A 26,551-nucleotide genomic window follows, 5' to 3' on the forward strand; every position below is an offset into this window, starting at 1 on the left:
TCAAGTCTCTGAATTGGGATTTGAATCCGTAGCCTTCTGACTCCGAGCTAATGCTGAGCCACAGATGACATTAGTGAATCTTTGGTGGGGCAATCATAGAACGATTACAGCACAGAAACAGGCCATTCAGTCCATTGAGTCCATGTCAGTTCTCTGCCAGAGCAACACATCTAGTCCCATTTCCCCCAACTTCTCCCTATAGCCATTCATAGCTTTTCTCCTCAGATCCATTTCCCTTTCAAAAGTCTCGTTTGAGTCTGCCACCACCGTCACATTCAGACAGTGCGTTCCAGACCCTAACCACACGCTGTGCAGGAAGGTTTTTACCCCTCATATCTCCTTGGCTTCTTTTAGCATTGTCATGCGAGCATCAATAGCCAACTAATGAGACCTTCTGATGGAGCCCTGACACTGTCAACAGACCGTCTGATCATAAGATGCACATCACAACTGAACCTAACCCCATTTGATTCTGGACTGCCACAAAGGCGCACCTCCAGAAGAGACCACTAGATGGTGATCAAGAACAAAATCTATGAGCAATTTCAGCACCCCTCCTACTGACCATTCTGGATCATCTAACTCAGGAGACACTGTGACCTTCGTGGTCTGTCTCACTCAGTTGAGGAAACAGATCAGGAGACCTCCTTCTGGGCCCAGCCAAGATGGCAATTAAGAGGTCCAGGCAGAAAGCAGGCAGGGGGTGGGGGGTCTTTGACATGGCTGCCTGCCTCTTTTACATTGTGCATGAGTATCTCTGGACAGGAAGCATGTGGCATCCACTGGTACAATTCCACAACCAGTTGGGCACTGGGGTAACCGACATGCACTATCGCCCTCGAGGAATGTTAATTTGAGTTAAATTTCCTTTAAAGTTTTGGGTTTTTTGATAGTGGGTTAGTACTGCCCCTTTCAAATGGAGCACTTGTTTCTGGTTCTTCCAAAGAGGTATGATTCAGTTGTTAAAAAAGTTAAAGGGAGTAGATAGTGGGTAGAGAGAAAATTTATCTATCCTTGCCTTGAAAACATTCAATGAGGCGACCTCATTGAATGTTTTTAAGGAAAGGATACATTTTTGAACAGTAAAAGGATAAGGATTATGGTGAGCGGGCGGGTAAGTGGAGCTGAGTCCACGAAAAGATCAGCCATGAACTTATTGAATGGTGGAGCAGGCTTGATGGCCTCCTCCTGCTCCTAATTCTTATTAAAATATTTTCCTTCTGGGGAGAGAATCCAGAAACCAAGGGCACAATCTTAAAATTAAAGCTTGGGGTATCGGGGAATGAAATTGAGACAAATTTGTTTCCACAGGTTGTGGAAATCTGTTTCTCAAAAAGGGTGTGGATGCTCTGACAACTGAGAATTAAGATGGAGATTGTTTTTTTATGGATAAATATTAGGTTTTGTTTATTAATTCATGGGTGTTGCTGGCTGGCCAGCATTTATTGCCCATCCCTAGTTGCCCGAGGGCAGTTGAGAGTCAACCACATTGCTGTGGCTCTGGACTCACATGTAGGCCAGACCAGGTAAGGATGGCGGATTTCCTTCCTTAAAGGACGTTAGTGAACCAGGTGGGTTTTTCCGGCAATCGACAATGGTTTCATGGTCATCAGTAGATTCTTAATTCCAGATTTTTTAAGTGAATTCAAATTCCACCATCTGCCGTGATGGGATTTGAACCAGAGTTCCCAGAACTGAATTTTTGGATGAATAGTCTGGTGATACCACCACCAGGCCATCGCCTCCCTTAATTGAGATACATAGAGCCAAGGTAGATAAATGAACATTCAGTTGAGATAAGCCATGAGCTGTCGAACAGTGTTGGAAGATGCACAAGGAGCTGATTGGCACACACCTGTCCCTATGTTCCCTCTGGTTCAAAATCCATAACAGATCCGGGTGGTCATTCCGGTGGTTCTGTGGAAACATCAGCGGCGAAATGACATTGGTCAACGCTGAATGAGGGAAGCTATAATATTTCATTCTGAGGTTTTTTAAAAAAAAATGTCGTGGTTGATGTCACAGAGAAATTTCACCAGTTTCCGTGATTTTAAAGAGATTAAATGAATTGGGGAAAGTCCATGACATATGTCGCAGGACTATAAGGGAGTGCTACAGTGTCGGAGGTGTCAAATGAGACTTAAACCGAGGCATTGTCTGCCTGTCCAGGTGAAGACAGAAGATACCTAGTGACTATCTGAAGAAGAGCAGAGATGTTCTGTTTGGTGTCCTGGCCAATATTCTTCCCCCTCCTCCCTCCCAGCAAAAAAACACAATTAAACTCAGTGCCATTTGTGGGACGTGTGTGCAAACTGGGTGCTTCCCACCATCCAGGAGTAATTGGTTGTAAAGCATTGTAGAGTTCACTGAGGATATATAAGTTGCCTTATCAATGCCAAGTTCTTGGAGTATGAACCGTTGAGTGGTTTCCAGGAGATAGATATATTTCTAATAAAAAAAAGGGATAAGGGAATATGGGGAACGGATGGGGAGGTGGATTTGAGACCAGAGAGAGATCAGCCATGATCTAATTGAATGGTAGAGGGGACTCAAAGGGCTGAATTTGCCTACTTCTGCTCCTAATTCCTATGTCCTTCCAGAGCAAATTTCCACTGTACAGCACAGAAAACAATTACATGGCTCAACTTTAATTCTCTTTTTTAATACCAGTGCAGTTCACCAAATGGAGCCAACGTCTCCATTCATATTAATATACACAAGACAAAATATGCAAATATAAAAAAGGTCCACTTGACACAGAATCCCTTGTTTTTAACATCACAGTAAACTGGTCTCTCACAACTTTCAAGATTTATTTTTGAGAAGGGCAAAAAAAAAACCTTTCTGGCCTCTCGAGAATTCAAGCTGCTAAAGATTTCAGAGGAAGTTTCCCTTTCCTCCGTCTGCTAGACTGCGGGATGAGTCCAGAAAGAAGGTCTCTGCTGTTTAGCAACGAGTAGCGCACGCGGTCTTCCACACAGTTGGACACAGGGCTGCTTAACACTCGAGATCACCCATCGTCTGCTGGGTCTCAAATCAGTTAGGCCTGCTTCAGAACATATTTGAGAAGCAAAGCAGAGCCCGATTCAGCAGCTTTTAAAACTCATCCATTGATATTTTTAAAAAGGCTGGCAGGAAATTGTTAAAAATTGTCAATTTATAAAATTATTTTCATGAGTTCTCTGGCGCACATCAGTGTGATCTCTTGATTCCCACGTGTCAAAGTTTCTGCGCTTTCAATACATCGAGTGTAAAGCAGCAGAATTTTAAGAACAATAAAAGTCCTCTCTCTCAACCACCAATACCGGGTACATTTCAGGAAGTCTTTGCGGGGCAGGAGAAGATTGTGCTCTTTTGTCACTGCTCACAAAACAAATCTTGGGAAGAAAACCTGGAAGAGACGTCTCAGTGTACAAGGGCAAATCCAAGGGCGCAAGTTTGTTGGTTTCCTTGCCAACGATGAGGGCGCCTGCTTTTCTGTGCAGAGCCAAAAGGCAACAGAGAACCGCGACCGTTCAGGCATTTACCATTCATTTTTTAAGTTTCTTCTGTGCTGCTTTCTTCTTTACCATCTGGAGCCGTTTCATAGCGTTAAGCTGCGACTCTTGAGATGTTGGCAGCTTGACGACAGAAGGATTGACTGTTTCGGTGGGCGTTTTGGCGCCGTTGTTGCCACCAGTACCGGTTACGGTGCCCCCTCCATTCCCACTGCTGGACTGGATGCCACTGCTCCCTGGCCCAGTCAGCCCGACTTTGCTAACATTGTCGTTGCTGGAAGAGCGGTTGAGGCCTGGTTTCCCCAGAGTTAGGGGAGGGGGTGGCTTAATGGGTGCAGTGCTGGAGTTAATGCCTGTGGTCATTTTTGACCCCAGCCCTGCTTTAGAAGTTGCCAGTCCAGACAGACCCACTGCTTTTTGATTGGTAGAGGATGTAGCAGGCTTCCCACTGGTGCTTTGCACAGATGACCCCAGCTTAGTTGTGGATGGTGCTGCAGCAGATGTTTTAGCTCCAAACGCAGCCCATCCTGTGAGACCACTAACAGAAGAGGAGGTGGTATTAGAATTGGTGGAATTCCCAGAAACAGATGAGGATGCCTGCAAAACACGCAGAAAATAAATTGTCTTAATCCACAAAAGAATAGTTTTGAGCAGTTTGAAAATACAGTATTGCTAACAAGACTGTGGGCATTACTTTATAATCATTCCTTAACACAGCTAGTTCTCTTAGCCCTGCTTCAGCTGAAGACTAGAAGACTGAACATTGGGTCGCACAGTGGTTAGCACTGCTGCCTCACAGCGCCAGGGACCCGGGTTCGATTCCCGGCTTGGGTCACCGTCTGTGTGGAGTTTGCACATTCTCCCTGCGTCTGCATGGGTTTCCCCCGGGTGCTCCAGTTTCCTCCCACAGTCCGAAAGACCAAAGATGTGCGGGTTAGGTGGATTGGCCTTGCTAAATTGCCCCTTAGTGTCAGGGATATTAGCTAGGGTAAATGCATGGGGTTGTGGGGATGGGGCCCATTTGGGAGTGTGATCGGTGCAGACTCGATGGGCCGAATGTCCTCCTTCTGCACTGTAGGATTCTGTGATTCTATTCTACTATTATTGGCTGTGACTCCGTGGAAAATTGACTGCTGTATGCTTCTTGTATCTTACTGTGGACTCTTGATAATTTGAAAGTAATTTCTTGGTTAGCAAGGCAAAAACATTACCTGGTCATTCAAACTATCTGATAATTCAGAGTAGACTGAATTAGTAGATTCACTGATTTACCTCCTTAGGAACGAAATCCCCTTTCATAAAGGAAAGCTAACAAGTCTTAAGCTTAAGGAGGAATACACTGGGTGATAATTTTAGCTGGCCACCATCATCAGCAAAGATAACTTGTACAAACGGCAGTGACTGCACCTTTACTTCAGTTCTCTTGAACGCCTGAAACGTGGTCACTTCTTGTTTCAGTTTCATTTCAGGTTTCTTCACCAAGGGGTCCTTCACTGAGGGAGCTGTGTTGGCAACTGAGCTGGCAGCTTTTGGAGCAGCCTTTTGTGTCTTCTGTGCCTGAGAATAATTAAAAAAATATTCCATGGTGAACATACTCATCAGAATTTGTTAGATCATAAGACATAGGAGCAGAATTAAGCCACTCGGCCCATTAAGTCTGCTCTTCCATTCAATCATGGCTGATTTTTTTCTCATCCCCATTCTCCTGCCTTTTCCCCATAACCCCTGATCCCCTTATTAAATCAAGAATCTATCTATCTCTGTCTTAAATACACTCAGTGACCCGGCCTCCACAACCTTCTGTGGCAAAGAGTTCCACAGACTCACCACTCTCTGGCTGAAGAAATTCCTCCTCATCTCTGTTTTAAAGGATCGTCCCTTTAGCCGGAGGCTGTGCCCTCTGGTTCTAGTTTTTCCTACTAGTGGAAACATTCTCTCCACGTCCACTCTATCCGGGCCTCGCAGTATCCTGTAAGTTTCAATAGGATCCCCCCTCGTCCTTCTAAACTCCAATGAGTACAGACCCAGAGTCCTCAACCATTCCTCATACGCCATAGTAAATGTCACCGAGTCTGACTTCAACCATTGAAATATTTTACAATTTTCCTCGTTCACGTCATCACACTATTCTGGAACATTGGACAACTGTTTATTTCTCTCAACTTACCGTTCTATGGCCCACCATCACTATATTTTAGTCAGTGAGTTATGTTTAATATTATCATCCTCTGTGGCGCATCTGCTAAAGTCAACATCACCAAGTACTCTGGAGCGGTTATATTTGCCGACTGGAAACAAAACCTCTTACCATTTTCTTCATCTGCCTTGTACAGCGAGCACAATACCAGACTAGCCGTGGGTCATTCACATCCTTGTCCGTCACTTGGGGTTTATGGCAGTCTTGGTGGTAAAGGTTGTGGCATTCTTGACATTCAACCAGCTGATTGCCTGAGGTCACAGTCATCTGGCTGTAAATAAAGGAGGAAACAGTTCACCAGTAATTACTAGTGCCATTAAAAACTTAACAAACTATCTTATCCTGTTAAAATGTACACGGTATTATATCAATGAATTGTGCCTTTTACAGCGCAATGTACAGATTATTCCTCAATAATAGTAGACTGAATGTCACTAATCATAGAAACCCTACAGTACAGAAGGAGACCATTCGGCCCATCGAGTCTGCACCGACAATAATCCCACCCCAGGCCCTATCCTCACAACCCCACACATTTACCCCGCTAATCCCTCTAACCTACACATCCTGGGACACTAAGGGGCAATTTAGCACGACCAATCAACCTAACTTGCATGTCTTTCAGACTGTGGGAGGAAACCGGAGCACCCGGAGGAAACCCACGCAGACACGGGGAGAACGTGCAAACGCCACACAGGCAGTGACCCAAGCCGGAAATCGAACCCAGGTCCCTGGAGCTGTGAGGCAGCAGTGCTAACCACTGTGCCACCGTGCCGCCCTTGAAGATATTACATTCAGTTACATAGAATCCCTACAGTGCAGAAGGACGCATTTGGCCCATCTAGTCTTCACCGACCTTAATCCCACCCAGACCCTATCCACTTAACCCCACATATCTACTCTGTTAGTCTCCCTGACACTAAGGGGCAATTTTCCATGGCCAGTCAACATAACCTGCACATCTGTGGACCGTGGGAGGAAACCGGAGCACTGGGAAGAAACCCACGCAGACACGGGGAGAACGTGCAAACTCCACACAGACAGTGATCCGAGGTCAGAATCGAACCTGGGTCCCTGGCGCTGTGAGACAGGAGTGCTAACCACTGTGCCACCGTGCTGCCTAATTCTTCAGCATGATGATTTCCAGACGGTGGAATAAGTGGAACACTGGGCTACAGACCGGATTCATAAATTGCTGGGGATTCTATTTCAGCTGCATAGCTGTGAAAACCGGTATGACAGAAGTGCTTGGGAATGTTATTTTAATTGAAGGGCACAGATAAGGGCAAAAATGACTTGTCGCAGCAACTACTGAGCAATGCAAAATTTGATCCGTAATCTTTCTGAAATGCTGTAAATCCTCTGCGTATCAAAATGGAATAAACTGCCCAGCTGTTTCGTTGAGGCTGCCAAATGATGATGTGTGCTGTGAGTGCAGCGCTGCAGCTGTCCAGTTTCATTTTACCCAATTCTGTTACAGCCAGGCTAGAGGGAAAGACAAGTCCTAACAAAGTCGGTAAAAATGCACTGCCCCACTCGACATCTATCACACCTCCACTCGTGGCTCGCACTATGGAACATGCCTCAATTTTCACTTTCTTGTGGATTCCTTCACTGTCACAAGCCCACTTAAAGTTCTCAAAGCAACATTCAAAGATTTGTTTGGGAAGATGTTGAAACTACACCTTGTCATAAGGTTACTTTATAATTAACTGTGGAATGTACCCAACACTACTCTACAATTAAATATGAAGTGTGCTCTCAGTTGTTTAAAGTCATGTGAATGCTACACAATATTGATTTAGAATACACACATGTATTACAAATATGCACAAACAACTTCTCAGCCTTCATTTTCTGAACCGTACATCTTTCTGGTCACCAAAACACAAAGGTTATCCTGGAACTTATGCAAACATACAAATTAGGAGCAGGAGCACTGCTGCCTCTCAGCGCCAGGGACCTGGCTTCAATTCCAGCCTCGGGTGTGTGCAGTTTGCACATTCTCCCCGTGTCTGTGTGGGTTTCCTCCGACAGTCCAAAGGTGTGCGGGTTAGGTTGATTGGCCATGCTAAATTGCCCACAGTATCACGGGGATTAGCAGGGTAAATATGTGGGGTGACAGGAATAGGGCCTGGGTGGGATTGTGGTTGGTGCAGACTCGATGGGCCGAATGGCCTCCTTCTGCAGTGGAGGGATTCGATGATTCTATGAATGGGCCATTCTGCCCCTCAAGCCTGCTCCACCATTCAAGTAGATCATGGCTGATCTCATTATAACCTCAACCTCATATTCCTGCCTCATCCCAATAATCTTTCACCCTGTTGTGAATCAAGAATCTAACTCTGCCTTAAAAATATTCAGACTCTGTTTTGTTTCCACTGTTTTTTTGAGGAGGAGTTCCAAAGACACTCAACCCTCCAAGAAAATAAACTATCCTCATCTCTGTCAGCATCTCCTTATTTTTACCATTGACACCATGTTCTAGACTCTCCGACAAGAGGAAGCATCATCACCACATCCACCCTGTAAAGGCCCCTCAGGATCTTAAAGGTTTTGATCAAGTTGACTTAGTGCTTTTGGCATCATTTCCAAAGTGTTTTGCATTCTCAATTGTCTCCTTTCAGAAATAACTGGAAGGGGTGAGAAAGGAAAGTCATAGCTATCCTATACAGACTCCATACTTACATTAACTCAGCAGTATCTACAGTTAGGATGGATGTGGGCCACATTGAGATCACTAAGATTAAGCAGAGGAAGGCCTTCTTGCTCCTCCGGTTTATCCTTCTGCTGTAACCTTTGATTTCCACACCTCAAAATCTACCCACCTCTTGAACAACGCCAAAGTTTATGGACGGGATTTTCTGGCTACTTTCGCCCCAAAACCAGAAAATCCTGCCCGAGGTGAACGGACCTTTGCATGTTCCGCTGGCCCCCCCCCCCCCCCCCCCGCCTGCTACGATTCCCCTGGCGGGTGGGGCAGGAAAATCCCAGATAGAGAAAATCAGATAAATAGAGGAATCACAACAACATTGTATTGGCAAATGGGTGCAATTAGAATGGGACACATTTACTTAGCCAGCTTTCATTAGAAATGTGAACTTTGGAGTTTATGTTGGAAAGAGTAAGAGCAAGCACAGAATGCACAGATTTAAAATAGGGAACGAATCAACCCCATGCGCTTTAGTCTAATTATCCTCCCACTCCGGCCACCTTTAACTCTATATTATTTGATTTGATTTATTGTCACATGCATTAGTATACAGTGAAAAGTATTGTTTCTTGCGCACTATACAAAGCATACTGTTCATAGAGAAGGAAAGGAGAGAGTGCAGAATGTAGTGTTACAGTTATAGCTAGGGTGTAGCGTTTGATCGCTACAATTGATCTTGGCATGTGTGCAAAGATCCAGGCGATCATTCCATAAAAATACGAATCTCTCATACCGACACACGACACACGCCAGTCCCATTTCCATGGCAAAATCCTCCGCGCTCTCGAAGCCGGGTAGGTCAGGCATCGGCAGCTCTTTGCTGGACTGAACAGTGATAGGAGAAGATCGATTCTCTGTTTTCTCCAGCCTGGCTTTTTTCTGGGGGTCAACTCCCTCCAGGGAGTCTAGTTTAATCTTTCAAAAGTTGGAAAGATCCACAGGGTTAGCCAATCGGTTAATTTATCACAAATTAAGACAGAGAACAGTCCCCTTAAATGTTTATATTATTTGTTTTAGGGAAAAATGCAGACCAGCGAATTTAAGATCAAATCATGTTACAACTGATCTTGAACTATACAACAACTTTCCTCAGGACAAAATTGGTCATTTTATTGCTCACATGCTTCCAAGCTGAAATTTAAGTTTTATTGCTCCAATTCGTATTATTTACAATTCATTGTCAATAATCTAAACTCCCTTGTGTTCAATAAACAGCTTTTGTGAATAAAGGTCCTTGGAGAACTAATGTGGCCTGAAACTTCGTACCTTTTCAGCTGGTCTCTTCTCAGCTTCCTTCTTGATTTTTTCACTGGAGCTGGGTTTGCCATTGTTGCCCGATGAGAGAGACGAGGTTGCTTTGGACTCCTGCTTTGTCGAGCTGGATTTGGAACTGGTGGTTACCTTCGGTGTTTCAACTTCCTAGGCCAAGGAGTATGCGTCAATGTACTGAACCAAGACAAGTCAGTTGGCCACAACAACAACTGGTACTTATGTAGTGCCCTTAACTTTGGTGGAATGTTCCATGGCACTTCACAGAAGAATTAATAACATCTGTCAGAGGGCCAGACAAGTAGGACACCTGAGCAAAAGCTTGGCCAAAGGAACAGATTTTACAGAAGGAGACAAGAGAACTAGAGAGGGGTTAGGCAAGGAATTCCAGAACTTGGGACCTTGGAAGATGAAGTCTGCCAATGGTTGAGTTATTAAAACCAGAGAAATTCAAGAGAGGCCATAATTAGGAGCACAGATTTCTGCTGAACATGGCTAGGACCATTGAAGGATTTGAAAACAAGGAGGAAATTTTTAATTGAGATGCTACTTAATGATGAGCCAATGCTGTCAGCAAGCACAGAGGCGACAGGATGAGATGCAACAGGGTGACTTCCGGTTTATGGAGGGTAAAATGTGGGACACTGGCCAGGAGTATTCTGGAATAAGCAAGTCCGGCGATAACAAATGCATGCAAGAGGATTTCAGTAACAGATAAGTTGAGGCAAGGCTGGAGTCATGCGATGTTACAAGGTGAAATAGGTGGTTTTAGCGATGGTGCTGGCGTGCGGCTGGAAGCTCATCATCTGGTCAAATAGGGCACCAAAACTGTGAACATGCTGGCTTAGCCTCAGACAGTTGTCAGGGGAGGGATTTGGTTGGTGAATAATGTTTTTGGTGGGGGCTGAAGACTTTGGTCCTTCCAAAATTAAGGCAGAAGAAACTTCTGCTCATCCAATGCTGGAAGTGGCCAAGCAGTCTGACAATTTAGAGATACCTCAGGATTTCCAAGAGGTACCACAATGATGGTCGAAATCAATAACACAAAGTATCTATATAAATCCGATTGTGTCACAGGAAACTACATGTGCTCGATGATACGTCCAGACTCCTGGGTCTCTGGATTACTAGTCCAGTGACAATACCATTATGCCACTGCCTCCCTTATGCTGCATGACATGAAGGCATGCAAAGATCAGGAGGCATATCTCAGAAGCTGGTTATGCCTGGGTGTGTAATGTATTCATGATGTGGAGATGCCGGCGTTGGACTGGGGTGAACACAGTAAGAAGTCTCACAACACCAGGTTAAAGTCCAACAGGTTTATTTGGTAGCAAATACCATAAGCTTTCGGAGCGCTGCTCCTTCGTCAGATGGAGTGGAAATGTGCTCTCAAACAGTGCACAAAGACACAGAAATCAAGTGTCAGAATACTAATTAGAATGCGAATCCCTACAACCAGCCAGGTCTTAAAGGTACAGACAATGTGGGTGGGTGTATAACAGTAGCAAAAACAAATATAAAATTAAGATTCTTTAGACACTAGTAATGTTCCTCACATCGATAGATGAAGTTTCCAGTGGCCACCTCACAAATAATGACACTCAGAGTGTATGTGGTTTTTCGAGATGAGATTGCAGTTTCTAACTGCCTTTCTAAGGTAAAAACCTAATTGTATATATTTCATATGGCTCCCTTTGTACCATTTCTGATGATATATCACAAATCACATATGTGATATATCACATATGACATGATAAAATGTATGATTAGAAATTATATAGCAGCACTTTCATGAAACAAATGCTCAGAATCTGAGGCATAATTCAACATTTGGTTTCCAATATCCTTGCATTTGTCCATTTAAAACACCAATCCCAGTCAAGGGATTAAGACAGAAAACCTCCTCTGAGGTTTCTATGATAAAAGCAAAATACTGCGGATGCTGGAATCTGAAACAAAAACAGAAAATGCTGGAAAATCTCAGCAGGTCTGGCAGCATCCGCGGGGAAAGAACAAAGAACAGTACAGCACAGGAAACAGGCCCTTCGGCCCTCCAAGCCTGTGCCGCTCCTTGGTCCAACTAGACCAATCGTTTGTGTTCCTCCATTTCCAGGCTGCTCATGTGACTATCCAGGTAAGTCTTAAACGATGTCAGCGTGCCTGCCTCCACCACCCTACTTGGCAGCGCATTCCAGGCCCCCACCACCCTCTGTGTAAAAAAACATCCCTCTGATACCCGAGTTATACTTCGCCCTTCTCACCTTGAGCCCGTGACCCCTCGTGATCGTCATTTCTGATCTGGGAAAAAGCTTCCCACCGTTCACCCTATCTATCCCCTTCATAATCTTGTATACCTCTATTAGATCTCCCCTCATTCTCCGTCTTTCCAGGGAGAACAACCCCAGTTTACCCAATCTCTCCTCATAGCTAAGACCCTCCATACCAGGCAACATCCTGGTAAATCTTCTCTGCACTCTCTCTAATGCCTCCACGTCCTTCTGGTAGTGCGGCGACCAGAACTGGACGCAGTACTCCAAATGTGGCCTAACCAGCGTTCTATACAGCTGCATCATCAGACTCCAGCTTTTATACTCTATACCCCGTCCTATAAAGGCAAGCATACCATATGCCTTCTTCACCACCTTCTCCACCTGTGTTGCCACCTTCAAGGATTTGTGGACTTGCACACCTAGGTCCCTCTGTGTTTCTATACTCTTGATGACTCTGCCATTTATTGTATAACTCCTCCTTACATTATTTCTTCCAAAATGCATCACTTCGCATTTATCCGGATTAAATTCCATCTGCCACCTCTCCGCCCAATTTTCCAACCTATCTATATCCTGCTGTATTGCCCGACAATGCTCATCGCTATCCGCAAGTCCAGCCATCTTCGTGTCATCCACAAACTTGCTGATAACACCAGTTACACCTTCTTCCAAATCATTTATATATATCACAAATAGCAGAGGTCCCAGTACAGAGCCCTGCGGAACACCACTGGTCACAGATCTCCAGCCGGAAAAAGACCCTTCGACCGCTACCCTCTGTCTCCTATGGCCAAGCCAGTTCTCCACCCAAAGAATAGAGACAATGTTGAGTTTAGATGACAAAGGGTCAGGCACGGTGGCACAGTGGTTAGCACTGCTGCCTCATAGCGCCAGAGACCCGGGTCCGATTCCCGGCTTGGGTCACTGTCTGCGTGGAGTCTGCACATTCTCCCCGTGTCTGCATGGATTTCCTCCGGGTGCTCCGGTTTCCTCCCCCGATGTGTGGGTTAGGTGGGTTGGCCATGCTAAATTCTCCCTCAGTGTACCTGAACAGGCGCCGGAGTGTGGCGACCAGCGGAAGTTCACAGTAACTGCATTGCAGTGTTAATGTAAGCCTACTTGTGACTAATTAATAAACTTGACTTTAAATTGATCCTACTCTGACAAAGGATCATCAGCCTGAAACATTAACTCTTTTCGCTCTGCCCACAGATAGTGCCTGACCCACTGAATACTCGCAAGTTCCGTTTTTATTAATCACCCCCACTGTGCTGCACTCTCACCATAGCGCTCCCTTTAAGAACGCAGTGGCCTCTGCCTTATGCACTCCCTGTGACAAAGCATTTGGCACTTCAGCAATCAAGTCTGTATAAAGAAGCTTCAGCCAATGTTCATCTTCACTCTCTTGGTGAGACTTTTTAATCAGAGACACACCCTCCCCAAACCTGATTCACAATCCAAAGATGAGCACTTGGAAGGGTTTCAATCAAAATTAGGGCGGCACAGTGGGACAGTGGTTAGCACTGCTGGCTCTCAGCGCCAGGGACCCGGGTTCAATTCCGGCCTCGGGTGACAGTCTTTGCAGAGTTTGCACATTCTCCCCGTGTCTGTGTGGGTTTCCTCCGGGTGCTCCGGTTTCCTCCCTCACTCCAAAGATGTGTTGGTTAGGTGGATTGGCCATGCTAAATTGACCCTTAGTGTCAGTGGGATTAGCAGGGTAATTGTGTGGGGTTACGAGAATAGGGCTGGGTGGGATTGTGGTCGGTGCAGGCTCAATGGGCTGAATGGCCTCCTTCTACACTGTAAGAGTTCTATTCTAAAAACATTCCAAGTGCTGTCAAGTTTTACTTTGATGTGAGGCAAAAGTGTACCTTCGGTGTCTGTCGAAAGCTGGAATCGCTGCCTCTGGCCAAGGTCTCATCCAGCAGGGCTTTGAGCTTCTCTGCCGAGTCTTTGCTTTTGGAGTGGAGGTAACCCAGGGCTTTCAGGAAGAGGGGGTCCAGCTCCAGGTTGGGGACAGCCATGCTCTGCAAACGTGAGGGAAGAAGAGAAGATATGATTAAAGAGAGGGGGAGGGGAGAATCCCGGCTGACATTAATATAACTGAGTGTTCACAGGTCAGTAATGTCACTGCTCCAACCTCAGCGATCCCCTAATATCACCACAGCACTCCCTCAGCATCTGCTTCGTACCACTTCCGGTCCCACCTCGATATCCGTCCCCGGCCTTTGGGTCCTAGCAACGGGTAACATCCGGTCCATCCCTCAATTGGGTCCCCCTGTTAAGCAAGAGGCTGCTTTCGGTGGATTTCAGGTAATTAGGAATATGAGTGGTTGGGGGTGGATACTGGTATTTATAAGTAATTTCTATGGGATACCGTTAGCTATAAATCATATCTATGGAATATTAATACCTATACATCATATCTTTGGGATATTAGTACCTATACATCATTTTTATGGAATATTAGGACCTATACATCATTTCTATGGGGTATTGGAACCTATAAAGCAGCTGCTAGATCTCTGAATGATCATCTTTCTTATTCACGCGGTGGCACAGTGGTTAGCGCTGCTGCCTCACAGCGCCAGGGACCCGGGTTCGATTCCCGGCTTGGACCACTGTCTGTGCGGAGTCTGCACGTTCTCCCCGTCTCTGCGTGGGTTTCCTCTGGGTGCTCCAGTTTCCTCCCACAGTCCAAAAGACGTGCTGGTTAGGTGCATTGGCCATGCTAAATTCTCCCTCAGTGTACCCGAACAGACGCCGGAGTGTGGCGACTAGGGGATTTTCACAGTAATTTAATTGCAGTGTTAATGCAAGCCTACTTGTGACAATAACAAACAAACTTTAAAACTCTTATTCACTAGCTTTATCTTAACTCACTACTCATTCCTGCAGCTTTGTCTCCCAGCCTCCTGGCTAAGCAGGGCAAATGTGCCAGTCTGACTTATAATCAGGCCCTAGATTTGAGAATTTGAGATTGATGCAGCTGACTGTTAATACATTCTTTCCTTCCCCCCCCTGTGCACTCTATGAATGGTATGCTTTGTCTGTATAACACACAGGAAACAATACGTTTCATTGTTTACCAATACATGTGACAATAAATCAAATCAAATAGTTTACTAAAACTGAAGTAGCAACACATAATTTCTTCCCTAAGTTAGTGGACCTGCATTTCTATAGCACCTTCCACAGTCTCAGAGCGATCCACAGTGCTTGATAGCCAGTGAGTTTCTTATGGCGTGCAGCCACTGTGGTAATGTAGGGGATGCAACAGCCAATGTGTACAAAGTAAACTTCCACAGACAGCCAGGAAATAAATGACCAGATCATCTGTTTTAGTTTTGCTGAAGGTTAAATGTAGTGCCCAGGGCAGTGAGAGAACTCCCTTGTTCTTTTTCAAACAGTGCTGTAGAATCTATTGTTCCACCTTAGGGATCATTGCAAAGACGCTGCCTCTTGCATTGAAGTATTAACCTGGATTATATCTCTCGAATGGGCCTGGAACCCACAACCTTCTGGCTGAACAGTAATCATGCTATCATTGAGACAAAGCTGCCAATATGAATAACCTGCAGGTTGGATTAGCTTCAACCTGTTATGTCATGTGATATGGGTATCACAGGCTAGGTCGGCATTTGTTGCCCATCCTTAATTGCCCTTCAGAAGGTGGTAATGAGCCACTTTCTTGAACTACTGCAGCCAATATTATGTAGGTATCTCTCAGTGCTCTTAGGAAGGGAGTTCCAGGATTTTGACCCTTGACATCTTGATACCCACGCTTAATGATTCAGTGTGCTTGCAGAATATGAACTTTGTGCACAAAACACTGCCAGACATGTACACTACATTCCATAGAGTGCCTTTACTGCATTTCTTGGGGCCATCTGTGAATTCTTTTATGAATTCCCTTTTGATTACCTGGTCTCTTTTCAAAAAGTACTATGAAATGCTAAACATTTATATGCATGTTTGTGGACCATTCGATCTACCTTTTATCATACTGCATGTTTTTAATTAAAAGTATACATCAATTATGTTTGATCTTCCCTCCTTGCTTTTCAATGGCCTAGAATTCTAATATGATTTTAGCTTTTACACTGGAGAAAATAGCTGCTTTACAACTAGTAGGTTGGAGTTTATTTCTAAAGCTCTTTCCACCCTCCCTGTTTACTTCCCTCTTGGGCGGCACAGTGGTTAGCACTGCTGCCTCACAGCGGCAGGGACCTGGATTCAATACCTGACTTGAGTCACTGACAGTGTGGAATCTGAACGTTGTCTGTGTGGGTTTCCTCCGGGTGCTCCGGTTTCCTCCCACAGTCTGAAAGACGTGCTGGTTAGGTGCATTGGCCATGCTAAATTCTCCCTCAGTGCACCCGAACAGGCACCAGAGTGTGACGACTAGGGGATTTTCACAGTGGCTTCATTGCAGTGTTAATGTAAGCCTATTTGTGACAATGATCAATAAATTTTAAAACTCTTATTCGCTAGCTTTATCTTTAATCACCACTCTTCCCGCAGCCATGTCTCCAACCCTCCTGTAATTTCATTGCAGTGTTAATGTAAGCCTACTTGTGACACTAACAAATAAACTTTAAACTCAAAAAAACCCCAGAATTATAACATATTACTTTTTATTCCGTTGCTTGCGACAGTCTGGAAAAATAATTGAAAATGTATATTTATTAAAAATATAACTGCTAATTGTTTTGCAGCATTTATAACTATATTCTAATCAACTGCCATTCAATTCTTTATAGGTAATTGCCAAAATGAAGAACAATAGTGTACATGAAGAGTGTCTGTACCTGGAGCTATCCAACCACACGGAAGACAGGATTTTTCCTCTGCATACATCAATCGTTTTATTTTTAATGTCTTACTGTGACTCCACATCAATTAAGGTGTTCCTTGTGCCTAATGAAGACACTGCTGGCAGTCTCTTGTGGAAGAAAGCAGCAGCAGCCAACATTCCCATCACCATCCTTTCCCGGCAGGAGTTGCCAGCAGTGGTTCGGAGTTGTCGTTTGCCTGCTATGGTGGAAGAGGATGGGAATTTCTGTCGAGCAGGCCTTGCTGTTGTATTGAGACACATTATACAGAGGACATGTGATACTGACTGCAACAGGAAGGATGTTTCCGAGCTGCTTGGCTTCAAAAAGACGTGCTTGAAGGCCTGTGCTGAGGTGAGTATTCAGGAATGTAGGAACAGAAGATGGCCGTTTAGCTGCTCGAGCCTGTTCTGTCATTCGCTCAGACTTTGGATGATCCGTACCTGAATTCCATTTACTCAACTTTATTCATATCACTTGTTACCCACACCTTATAAAATCTATCGATCTCAATCATGAAAATTCTGATTGTCTCAGCACCTATGAACTTTGAGGGAGCAATTTCCAGCTTTCCAGTTCCATTACCCTTTATGTGGAAAAGAGACCTTGAGAGTCAACATAGTTTTGTGAAAGGGAAATTATATTTAACGATTATTGGAGTTCTTCGAAGGAGTCACATGTGCTCTGGATAAAGGGAAATGGTGGATATGTTGTTCTTGGATCTCCAGAAGGCATTTGATAAGGTGCCACATCAAAGGTTGTTATGGAAAATAAATGCTCACAGTGTAGGGGGTAACATATTGGCATGCATTGAAGATTCACTAGCTAACAGGAAGCAGAGCGTTGGTATAAATGGGTCATTTTCTGGTTTGTGGGATGTGATGGATGGTGTGCCGCAGGGATCAGTGCTGGAGCTTCAACTTTTTTTTACAACTTATATAAATGACTTGGATGAAGGGACAGAAGGTGTAGTTGCTACATTTGCTGATGATGCAAAGACAGGTAGGAAAGTATGTTATGTAGTGGACGTATGCAGACTACAAAGGGACATAGGTTCAGTGAGTGAGCTGGCAAATGGGGTATAATGTGGGAAAATGTGAAATTGTTCATTTTGGCAGGAAGAATAAAAAGGAAGCTAATTATCTAAATGGTGAGAGATTGCAGCGCTTTGAGGTACAGAGGAATCTGAGTGTCTTATTGCACGAATTACAAAAGGCAAATACAGATCCAACAGGGTAATAAGGAAAGCTAATAGAATGTTATTGTGAGGGGATTTGATTACAAAAGTAGGAGGTTATACTTCATTTGTACAGGGCATTGGTGAGACTACATATTAGTCCCCTCATTTAAGGAAAGATGCAAATGCATTAGAAACAGTTCAGAGAAGGTTTACTCGACTAATACCAGGGTTGTCTTACGAGGAAAGCTTGGAGAGGTTGGGATTATATTCACCGGAATTTGAGGTGACTTGATCGAGGGGTCTTGACAGGTGGATGTTGAGAAGATGTTTCCTCTTTGTCTAGAATTGGGGGTCACTGTTTTAAAAAAATAAGTGGTTGCTTTTTTAAGGAAGGCGGCACAGTGGTTAGCACCGCTGCCTCACAGCGCCAGGGAGCCGGGTTCAATTCCAGCCTCGGGTCACTGTCTGTGTGGAGTTTGCACATTCTCCCCGTGTCTGCGTGGGTTTCCTCTGGGTGCTCTGGTTTCCTCCCACAGTCCAAAGATGTGCAGGTTAGGTGGATTGGCCGTGCCAAATTGCCCCTCATGTCAGGGGGATTAACAGGGTAAATATGTGGGTTTACAGGAATACGGTCTGGGTAGGATTGTGGTAGGTGCAGACTCGATGGGCCAAATGGCTGCCTTCTGCACTGTAGGGATTCTGTGTGGTGAACTATTTTCTCTCAGACGGTGGTGAGTCTTTGGAACTCTCTTCCTCAAAAAGAGTAAAGTCTTTGAATGTTTTTAAGGCAGAGCTAGATAGGTTGTTGATCAACAACGGGGTGAACGGTTATCAGGGGTGGACAGGAATGTGGGTTGAGGTTACAATTGGAACAGCCATGACCTTATAGAATGGCAGAGCAAGCTCGAGGGGCCGAGTGGACCTTACCTGCTCCTAATTCATTTGTTCGTATGAAAAAGTGCATTTTGATTTCACAGATAAATGGCCTCTGATTTTAGTATTGTGGAATAGTTTCTCTGTATTTACCCTGTCAAAGCTTTCTATAATTTTGAAAGTCTCTGACCCACCCCTGTTGTATCAGATCGGATTCCCTTTGGCAGGATTTGCCGATTTTTTTTTTCCTAGACTGTATCCGATCCCTCTGGAATACCAATGTAGGTTTGTTTGCTGATTTAGCTGAGGCGTTCTGGCCTTTTAAAAAGTTGGGGAGGGGCGAAATGTGCGTCCCACTGGGGCATCAAAGCTGAAAATGCGCTTACTTATTTAGAAGCTTATCAGATCACGAAGCATTTCATGTGCTTTGAATTTTTCTGAATATGTGGGTGGTTGTTGGAGTGTAAAATTCTCTGAGTAGCTGAGACAGAGCATGTTGCATCTTTGTAGAAATCCTACAATCCCACCCAGGCCTTATCCCCGCAACCCCACATAGTTACCCTGCTAATCCCTCTAACATACACATCCGGGGACACTAAGGGGCAATTTAGCATGGCCAATCAACCTAACCTGCACATCTTTGGGCTGTGGGAGGAAATTGGAGCACCCGGAGAAAACCCACGCAGACATGGGGAGAATGTGCAAACTCCACACAGACAGTGACCCAAGCCGGGAATCGAACCCGGGTCCCAGGCGCTGTGAGGCAGCAGTGCTAACCACTGTGCCACCATGCCATGCCACTTCTAAGGGAAAAGTGACTAAAGACCTGAAACAGGAATGTACTGGGCCTTAGGGAGCCTTAGGGGACATCTTTAGATTAGTCTGCCAGTGATGCATAGGACCGTGGGGCCTCATCTGAGCTGTAAATTTGCATGATCCTATAGAATGGCAGTTATTACCGTCAGCCTTGGGTGACTGTGTGGAGTTTGCACGTTCTCCCTGTTTCTGCGTGGGTTTCCTCCAGATGCTCCAGTTTCCTCCCACAGTCCAAAGAACAAAGAGAACAAAGAACAATACAGCACAGGAACAGGCCCTTCGGCCCTCCACGCCCATGCCGCTCCCTGGTCCAAACTAGACCATTCTTTTGTATCCCTCCATTCCCACTCCGTTCATGTGGCTATCTAGATAAGCCTTAAACGTTCCCAGTGTGTCCGCCTCCACCACCTTGCCCGGCAGCGCATTCCAGGCCCCCACCACCCTCTGTGTAAAATATGTCCTTCTGATATCCGTGTTAAACCTCCCTCCCTTCACCTTGAACCTATGACCCCCCGTGAACATCACCACCGATCTGGGAAAAAGCTTCCCACCGTTCACCCTATCTATGCCTTTCATAATTATATACACCTCTATTAGGTCACCCCTCATCCTCCGTCTTTCCAGTGAGAACAACCTCAGTTTACCCAACCTCTCCTCATAACTAAACCCTTCCATACCAGGCAACATCCTGGTAAACCTCCTCTGCACTCTCTCCAAAGCCTCCACGTCCTTCTGGTAGTGTGGCGACCAGAACTGGGCGCAGTACTCCAAATGGGGCCGAACCAACATTCTATACATCTGCAACATCAGACCCCAACTTTTATACTCTATGCCCCGTCCTATAAAGGCAAGCATGCCATATGCCTTATTCACTACCTTCTCCACCTGTGACGTCACCTTCAAGGATCTGTGGACTTGCACACCCAGGTCCCTCTGCGTATCTACACCCTTTATGGTTCTGCCAGTTATCGTATAGCTCCCCCCTGCGTTAGTTCTACCAAAATGCATCGCTTCGCATTTATCTGGATTGAACTCCATCTGCCATTTCTTTGCCCAAATTTCCAGCCTATCTATATCCTTCTGTGGCGTCTGACAATGTTCCTCACTATCTGCAAGTCCAGCCATTTTCATGTCGTCCGCAAACTTACTGATCACCCCAGTTACACCTTCTTCCAGATCGTTTATATAAATCACAAACAGCAGAGGTCCCAATACAGAGCCCTGCGGAACACCACTAGTCACAGGCATCCAGCCGGAAAAAGACCCTTCCACTACCACCCTCTGTCTTCTGTGACCAAGCCAGTTCTCCACCCATCCAGCCACTTCCCGCTTTATCCCATGAGATCCAACCTTTTGCACCAACCTACCATGAGGGACTTTGTCAAACGCTTGACTAAAGTCCATATAGACGACATCCACGGCCCTTCCCTCGTCAACCATTCTAGTCACTTCTTCAAAAAACTCCACCAGGTTAGTGAGGCATGACCTCCCTCTCACAAGGTGCCCAGCTTAGGTGGATTGGCCATGCTAAATTGCCCCAAGATATATGGATTAGGGGAATTAGCGGGGTAAATATGTGCGGTTATGGGGATAGGGCCTGGGTATGATGCTCTGTTAGAGAGTCGGTGCAGATGCGATGGGCCGAATGACCTCCTTCTGCATTGTAGGAATTCTATGATTATAAACACATTGAAATGCATAAAGAACAATTGCATGAATGATCTGTTAATCCGCTTTTCATTGTGTTACTTCAGGGAAGAAGTCAGAACGCCAAAAGTTTCCTCTCTTCTTCAAATAGAGCTACAGGGTCTTTGTTATCTTCCTGAACCACTAAGACTTTGATTTGATTTATTATTGTCACATGTATTAGCATACAGGGAAAAGTATTGTTTCTTGCGCGCTGTACAAACAGAGTATACTATTCATAGAGAAGGAAAGGAGAGGGTGCAGAATGTAGTGTTACAGTCATAGCTAGAGTGTGGAGAAAGATCAACTTAATGCGAGGTAGGTCCATTCAAAAGTCTGACGGCAGCAGGGAAGAAGCTGTTCTTGAGTTGGTTGGTACGTGACTTCAGACTTTTGTATCTTTTTCCCGACGGAAGAAGATGGAAGAGAGAATGTCCGGGGTGTGTGGGGTCCTTAATTATGCTGGCTGCTTTGACAGCTTCTTGGTGCAATCATCAGCTGAGGGATAGCACCTCTGACCATGCAGCAATTTCTTCATCCTGCTTCTGTGCACTCAAGCTCTGGACTGGGGCTTTAACCCACAACACTTTGACTCGACGGTGAGACTGCAAACTGAGCGTGACCACATTTTGTTTACACAAATGACCTTTTTTCTTCCTTTGGTCGCTGTGAAATTGTGTTCAGGTATTTATTTTTGTCAGCAGTGACACATTTATTCACTGTTTTACAAAATTAAAATGATAAGAGAGGGCTTTAAAGAGAGAGTGAATTTCTGGTTGGGATAAGGTCACAAGTTAAATATTTGTCTTCATTCTGCTGCCCAATCGACGATTAAGAGTGCCTGGGGCTTTGATGACCTTGATTTAATTCCAATCCAGTGATCAGAGATATTGTGGGAAAATATTTTTCAGTTGGCAGCTAGGACCGTTTAAGAAAAAAAAGCAGATTAAATTAACCCTTTGCTCACCAAAAACTGTTGGGATACCTTTAAACTTTTTTGCAAATGCTTGTTACAATAATATGCCAGTTAGTTAAATTTCTAATGTCCTGTGTATTTTTGGCAGTGTTCAGTTCCTTGCTACAGCAATTCCCTCCTCCGATCTCGAGCTAATGCCTCACTGTATGAATGAACAGTGCACTTCTAGGGGAGCTCTAAGATGTTGCTATTCATCTGTTCAGTTCGTTCAAATGTTTTCAAATTGATTTATTATTGTTACAAGTAGGCTTACATTAACGCTGCAATGAAGTTACTGCGAAAATCCCCTATTTGACACTCTGTTCGGGTATACCAAGGGAGAATTTAGCATGGCTAATGCATCCAACCAGCACGTCTTTCGGTCTGTGGGAAGAAACCGGAGCACCCGGAGGAAACCCATGCAGACATGGGGAGACTCCTCACAGACAGTGACCCAAGCTGGGAATCGAACCCCAGGTCCCTGGCGCTGTGAAGCAGCAGTGCTAACCACCGTGCCACCCATGTCTGTCACCTTGGGCGATGGGAGCTGGAAAATAGTGTAGCCTACCCAACTTTCATTTTAACTGGTCAGTTCTCTGGCCTTTTATTCAGGGAAATCAAATCAAGTGAAGTTGTAAAGTCGGAATAACTGGACTAAGGTGTATAAGTATAGTTCAGTCCTCATTTTAGTCTTATTTTTGCTACATGTTTTCATTGACAGTGCTTTCACTGGCAAGCAGAGTAGAATTACAGCATGACAGGTTTACATGAGCAGTTTAGATTATCAATATGGACATATGTTACTGTGAAAAATAGTGACAGGAATTGTGAACAGGTTTAAGATCGATTATATAAATAGCTGCCTCTTGGAAAATATAGAATCCATTGTTCTGAGATGCTGTATATAGTTTATAACTGTATATTTAGGTGCTTTTGTGTTTTACTCTTAAGTGATGACATTTATTTTAATTTAATAAGAAAGTCTTAACATATAAATGACACTTATTCATAGAAGTACCTCGAATGTCCAGCGTGGAAACAGGCCATTTGGCGCAACTGGTCTGTGACAGCGTTTACATTCTACACGAGCCTTCTCCCACCCTCCTTCACCTAACCCTCTAAAAGCTGCTTTGGAAATACTTCATTTCATACGACACAGTGTGGTATTTCTGTGTTGATTCAATATCCTTATGTACAATCTCTGTTTCAACTAATGGAAATGATGGGGCAGTGGTTTCATTTTGTAAGACGTAGGGTATGTTTTGATTGAAGAGATATTGTTAGGAAGTGTATGGAGCAAGCCTCGGAGATGGTGGTACATTTAAAAAAAATATTATTTGAGAAAATTTCATGGCACCTTTAATATTCTGCGTGGTGTAAAATGTTCGACTTTGATAAAAATCTACTATTGAATATTCAGTTCATGTACTTTTTGAGATAACAGGACAGCTGGATCTTTTATTCAACATGAATTGAAGTTATTAACTCCAACACTAACAAACACTCTTCAGAGAATAGTGAATATTAAAGCTTGCTGTCCCTTACAATATCTGTCTACAGTAGCATTGTTACCGAGTGTACTGTACAGCATACAGACTACTATAGGTCAGAATGTCACTGGGAAGGACATTTTAATAGCAGAGGAATTTCTTGTGCTACATATCCAGTTCTGTTAATGGGTGGGCAATAACCTCCAAATGGCAGAAAAGACTTTGTCCTATAGTCAGTTTTGCACAGTCACGTCGGAGAAATATCAGATAAACCGAAGGTCATTTCAGGAGTAAAGTCTCGGCATTGTTCTCGGTCTACTGCTAGACGGTGTGTTAAATACACATACCAGTCAGCCAGTGACCAGCTTTGCTTGATTTAGTGAACTAGTTTGATGGACACGCAAGGCACAGGATTAGCTGTGGGAAGTCCAGATGTGTGTAAAATCAGTCTGCAGTGCCAAACATTGGAAATGGGGCACTAACAATCACTGGCAATTATATAGTGTCCTTGAAGCAGTAAAACACTCCAAGGTGTTTCCCAGGAGTGTTATCGGACAGAATTTGACAATGTGGTGGTATTAGGGCAGATGGCCAAAAACAGGTTACACAGAGGTAGATCTGAAGGAAAGTTAGATGAGAAGCGAGAGAGACAAGGCGGTGGAGAGGATTGGGAAGGGGTGGGTGGGGGCGGTGGATTCCAAAGCTTAGGGTGTAGGCAGTTAAAGGCATGGTGAGGGAAATCTGGGATGCTACAAAAGGCTAGAATTAAAGGAACACTGAGATCTCAGAAAGTTGTAGGTCTGGAAGAGATCACAGAAATAGGGAATCAAGCAAGAAATACCAATGAGTTAAGAAAGATGGTCTTACATTTATATGGCATCCTATTACATTCTGCAGAACCATCTTGAGTATTGGACAGATGGTGAATTATTTTTGAGATGCAGTGCTTGGTGTTCACAGGGCCACTTTTCAGTAGTAAGATGCCACAAACATTCATGAAATGAATGACTAATCAATCTAGTTTAGTAGAGTTCTGGGGAGATAAATGTTGATGAGCAACCACTCCCTTTTTCAAATACAGCAGAAAATGTTCACCATCTAGTCGACAGAACAATCTTGGAGAGACACGTTTCAAGTCCACATGACCCGACTACTGAGTGGTTCTGCAGAAGGGTCATCTGGACTCAAAACGTTAACTTTGTTTCTCTCTCCACAGACCTTCTGAATTTATCCAGCATTTTCTGTTTTTATTTCATACTTCCAGCATCTTTTTTTTTATTAGAACAGAATTGGAGTTCATGTTGCCTTTGAGAAATTTTATTCCCTGACGGTTGTGTATGGAAGCCTTTCATTACCTCAGTTAACAGTGTTAGATTTTGGAATCTAAGCCTGACCATGCTATAAATTTCTATTCTGCAGTTTTTGTTTTATTACTTTTAGGGCTATTTATAGCATATGATTGATTTTTGGAGGACAGCATAAAATCTATTTTATACTTGGAATGAGTCTCGGACAACTTAATCATACATTACTGGAGGCAATCCAACACAAAATGATCTTGGAAGTACTTACCCCCCCCCCCCCTTTCCTATTTTGTTTCCATATTTGGTGATTCCTTGTGTAAAACCATATCTTGTGCCATCGGGCCTTTAAAGGCACACTTTGCTTCACCCTTGCCTTTCCATTTTTCCTGATTTGCTGAGGAATCATTATTACAGATAGGAACTGTTAACTATTTTTCCATCTTTAAGTTTTACTGTCCATTTCCTATAGGCAGTGAAGACCATAGAATCATACAGCGCAGAAGAGGCCCTTCGGCCCAATGAATCCACACCGACGCATTAGAAACACCTGCCAGCACTTGACCCATAGCCCCTGAATGTTATGAGGTGCCAAGTGCTCATCCAGTGTACTTTTTAAAGGATGTGAGACAATCCGCCTCACAGGCAGTGCATTTCAGACCGTCACCACCCTCTGGGTAAAAATGCCCCCCCCCCCCCCCCCCCCCCCCCCCCCCAGCCCCAAAACCTTCAGCGGTCACGGGCATTCGGCCTCTGATATTCGGGTAAGCGTTCTCCAAGGTGGCCTTCACGACACACGACGGCGCAGAGTCGCTGAGCAGAAACTGATAGCCAAGTTCCGCACACATGAGGACGGCCTCAACCGGGATGTTGGGTTCATGTCACACTATTTGTAATCCCCACAGCCTGCCTGACCTGCAGAGTTTCACTGGCTGTCCTGTCTGGAGACAATACACATCTTTTTAGCCTGCCTTGATGCTCTCTCCACTCACGTTGTTTGTATCTTAAAGACTTGATTAGCTGTAAGTATTCGCATTCCAACCATTATTCATGTAAATTGAGTCTGTGTCTTTATATGCCCTGATTATGAACAGAATTCCCACTCACCTGAAGAAGGGGCTTGGAGCTCCGAAAGCTTGTGTGGCTTTTGCTACCAAATAAACCTGTTGGACTTTAACCTGGTGTTGTTAAACTTCTTCCAATGAAAACAACCCAAGCCTACCCAACCTCCCTTCATAACTTACATGTGCCATCCCACGTTTGATCTTCAGGGATGTTGGAGGATAGGAGATTGATAAATCAGAGAGGATGGATGTGGGTTAGTCTCCCATTTTGCAGTTGCGCATTGCATCCTTATCTTTATATTTCCGTTATAAATTTCTCTATCTATAACAGCCTTTGTTAACTTATTATGCTATAATAACTTGTTCGTGGTGCTGCTACAGCGCCATCAGCGGGTGTAAAAT

At 44.4% G+C, this 26,551-nt stretch overlaps 2 protein-coding genes across 4 annotated transcripts in view; one reads left to right on the forward strand and one right to left on the reverse strand.

Annotated features, from left to right (window-relative positions):
* Positions 1 to 2,841: 2,841 nt before the first annotated feature.
* Positions 2,842 to 14,167, reverse strand: ints12 (integrator complex subunit 12). 2 transcript variants are annotated; one of them, XM_078209328.1, is made up of 7 exons: positions 14,090 to 14,167; positions 13,821 to 13,976; positions 9,674 to 9,826; positions 9,141 to 9,322; positions 5,806 to 5,965; positions 4,911 to 5,054; positions 2,842 to 4,094 (listed from the first exon to the last, which is right to left on the reverse strand). In XM_078209328.1, exons 2-7 carry the CDS (start codon positions 13,971 to 13,973, stop codon positions 3,531 to 3,533), a joined length of 1,356 nt encoding a protein of 451 aa, XP_078065454.1. In that variant the 5' UTR covers positions 13,974 to 13,976; positions 14,090 to 14,167; the 3' UTR covers positions 2,842 to 3,530. The 2 variants fall into 2 exon arrangements, with proteins under 2 accessions (XP_078065454.1, XP_078065445.1); XM_078209319.1 differs by having other exon boundaries at positions 4,905 to 5,054.
* Positions 14,168 to 14,186: 19 nt separating this feature from the next.
* Positions 14,187 to 26,551, forward strand: part of gstcd (glutathione S-transferase, C-terminal domain containing) — a 178,533-nt gene continuing 166,168 nt past the window's right edge. For both annotated transcript variants that reach the window (XR_013497443.1, XM_078209242.1), the window contains exons 1-2: positions 14,187 to 14,262; positions 16,713 to 17,138. Coding sequence is in view for 1 of the 2 variants with exons in the window: in XM_078209242.1 (XP_078065368.1) it covers positions 16,725 to 17,138 (414 nt within the window). In the remaining variant the exon portion in view is untranslated. The remainder of the gene's footprint in view (positions 14,263 to 16,712; positions 17,139 to 26,551) is intronic.

This window comes from Mustelus asterias, chromosome 1, assembly GCF_964213995.1.
Source record: "Mustelus asterias chromosome 1, sMusAst1.hap1.1, whole genome shotgun sequence".
Classification (NCBI taxonomy): domain Eukaryota; kingdom Metazoa; phylum Chordata; class Chondrichthyes; order Carcharhiniformes; family Triakidae; genus Mustelus; species Mustelus asterias.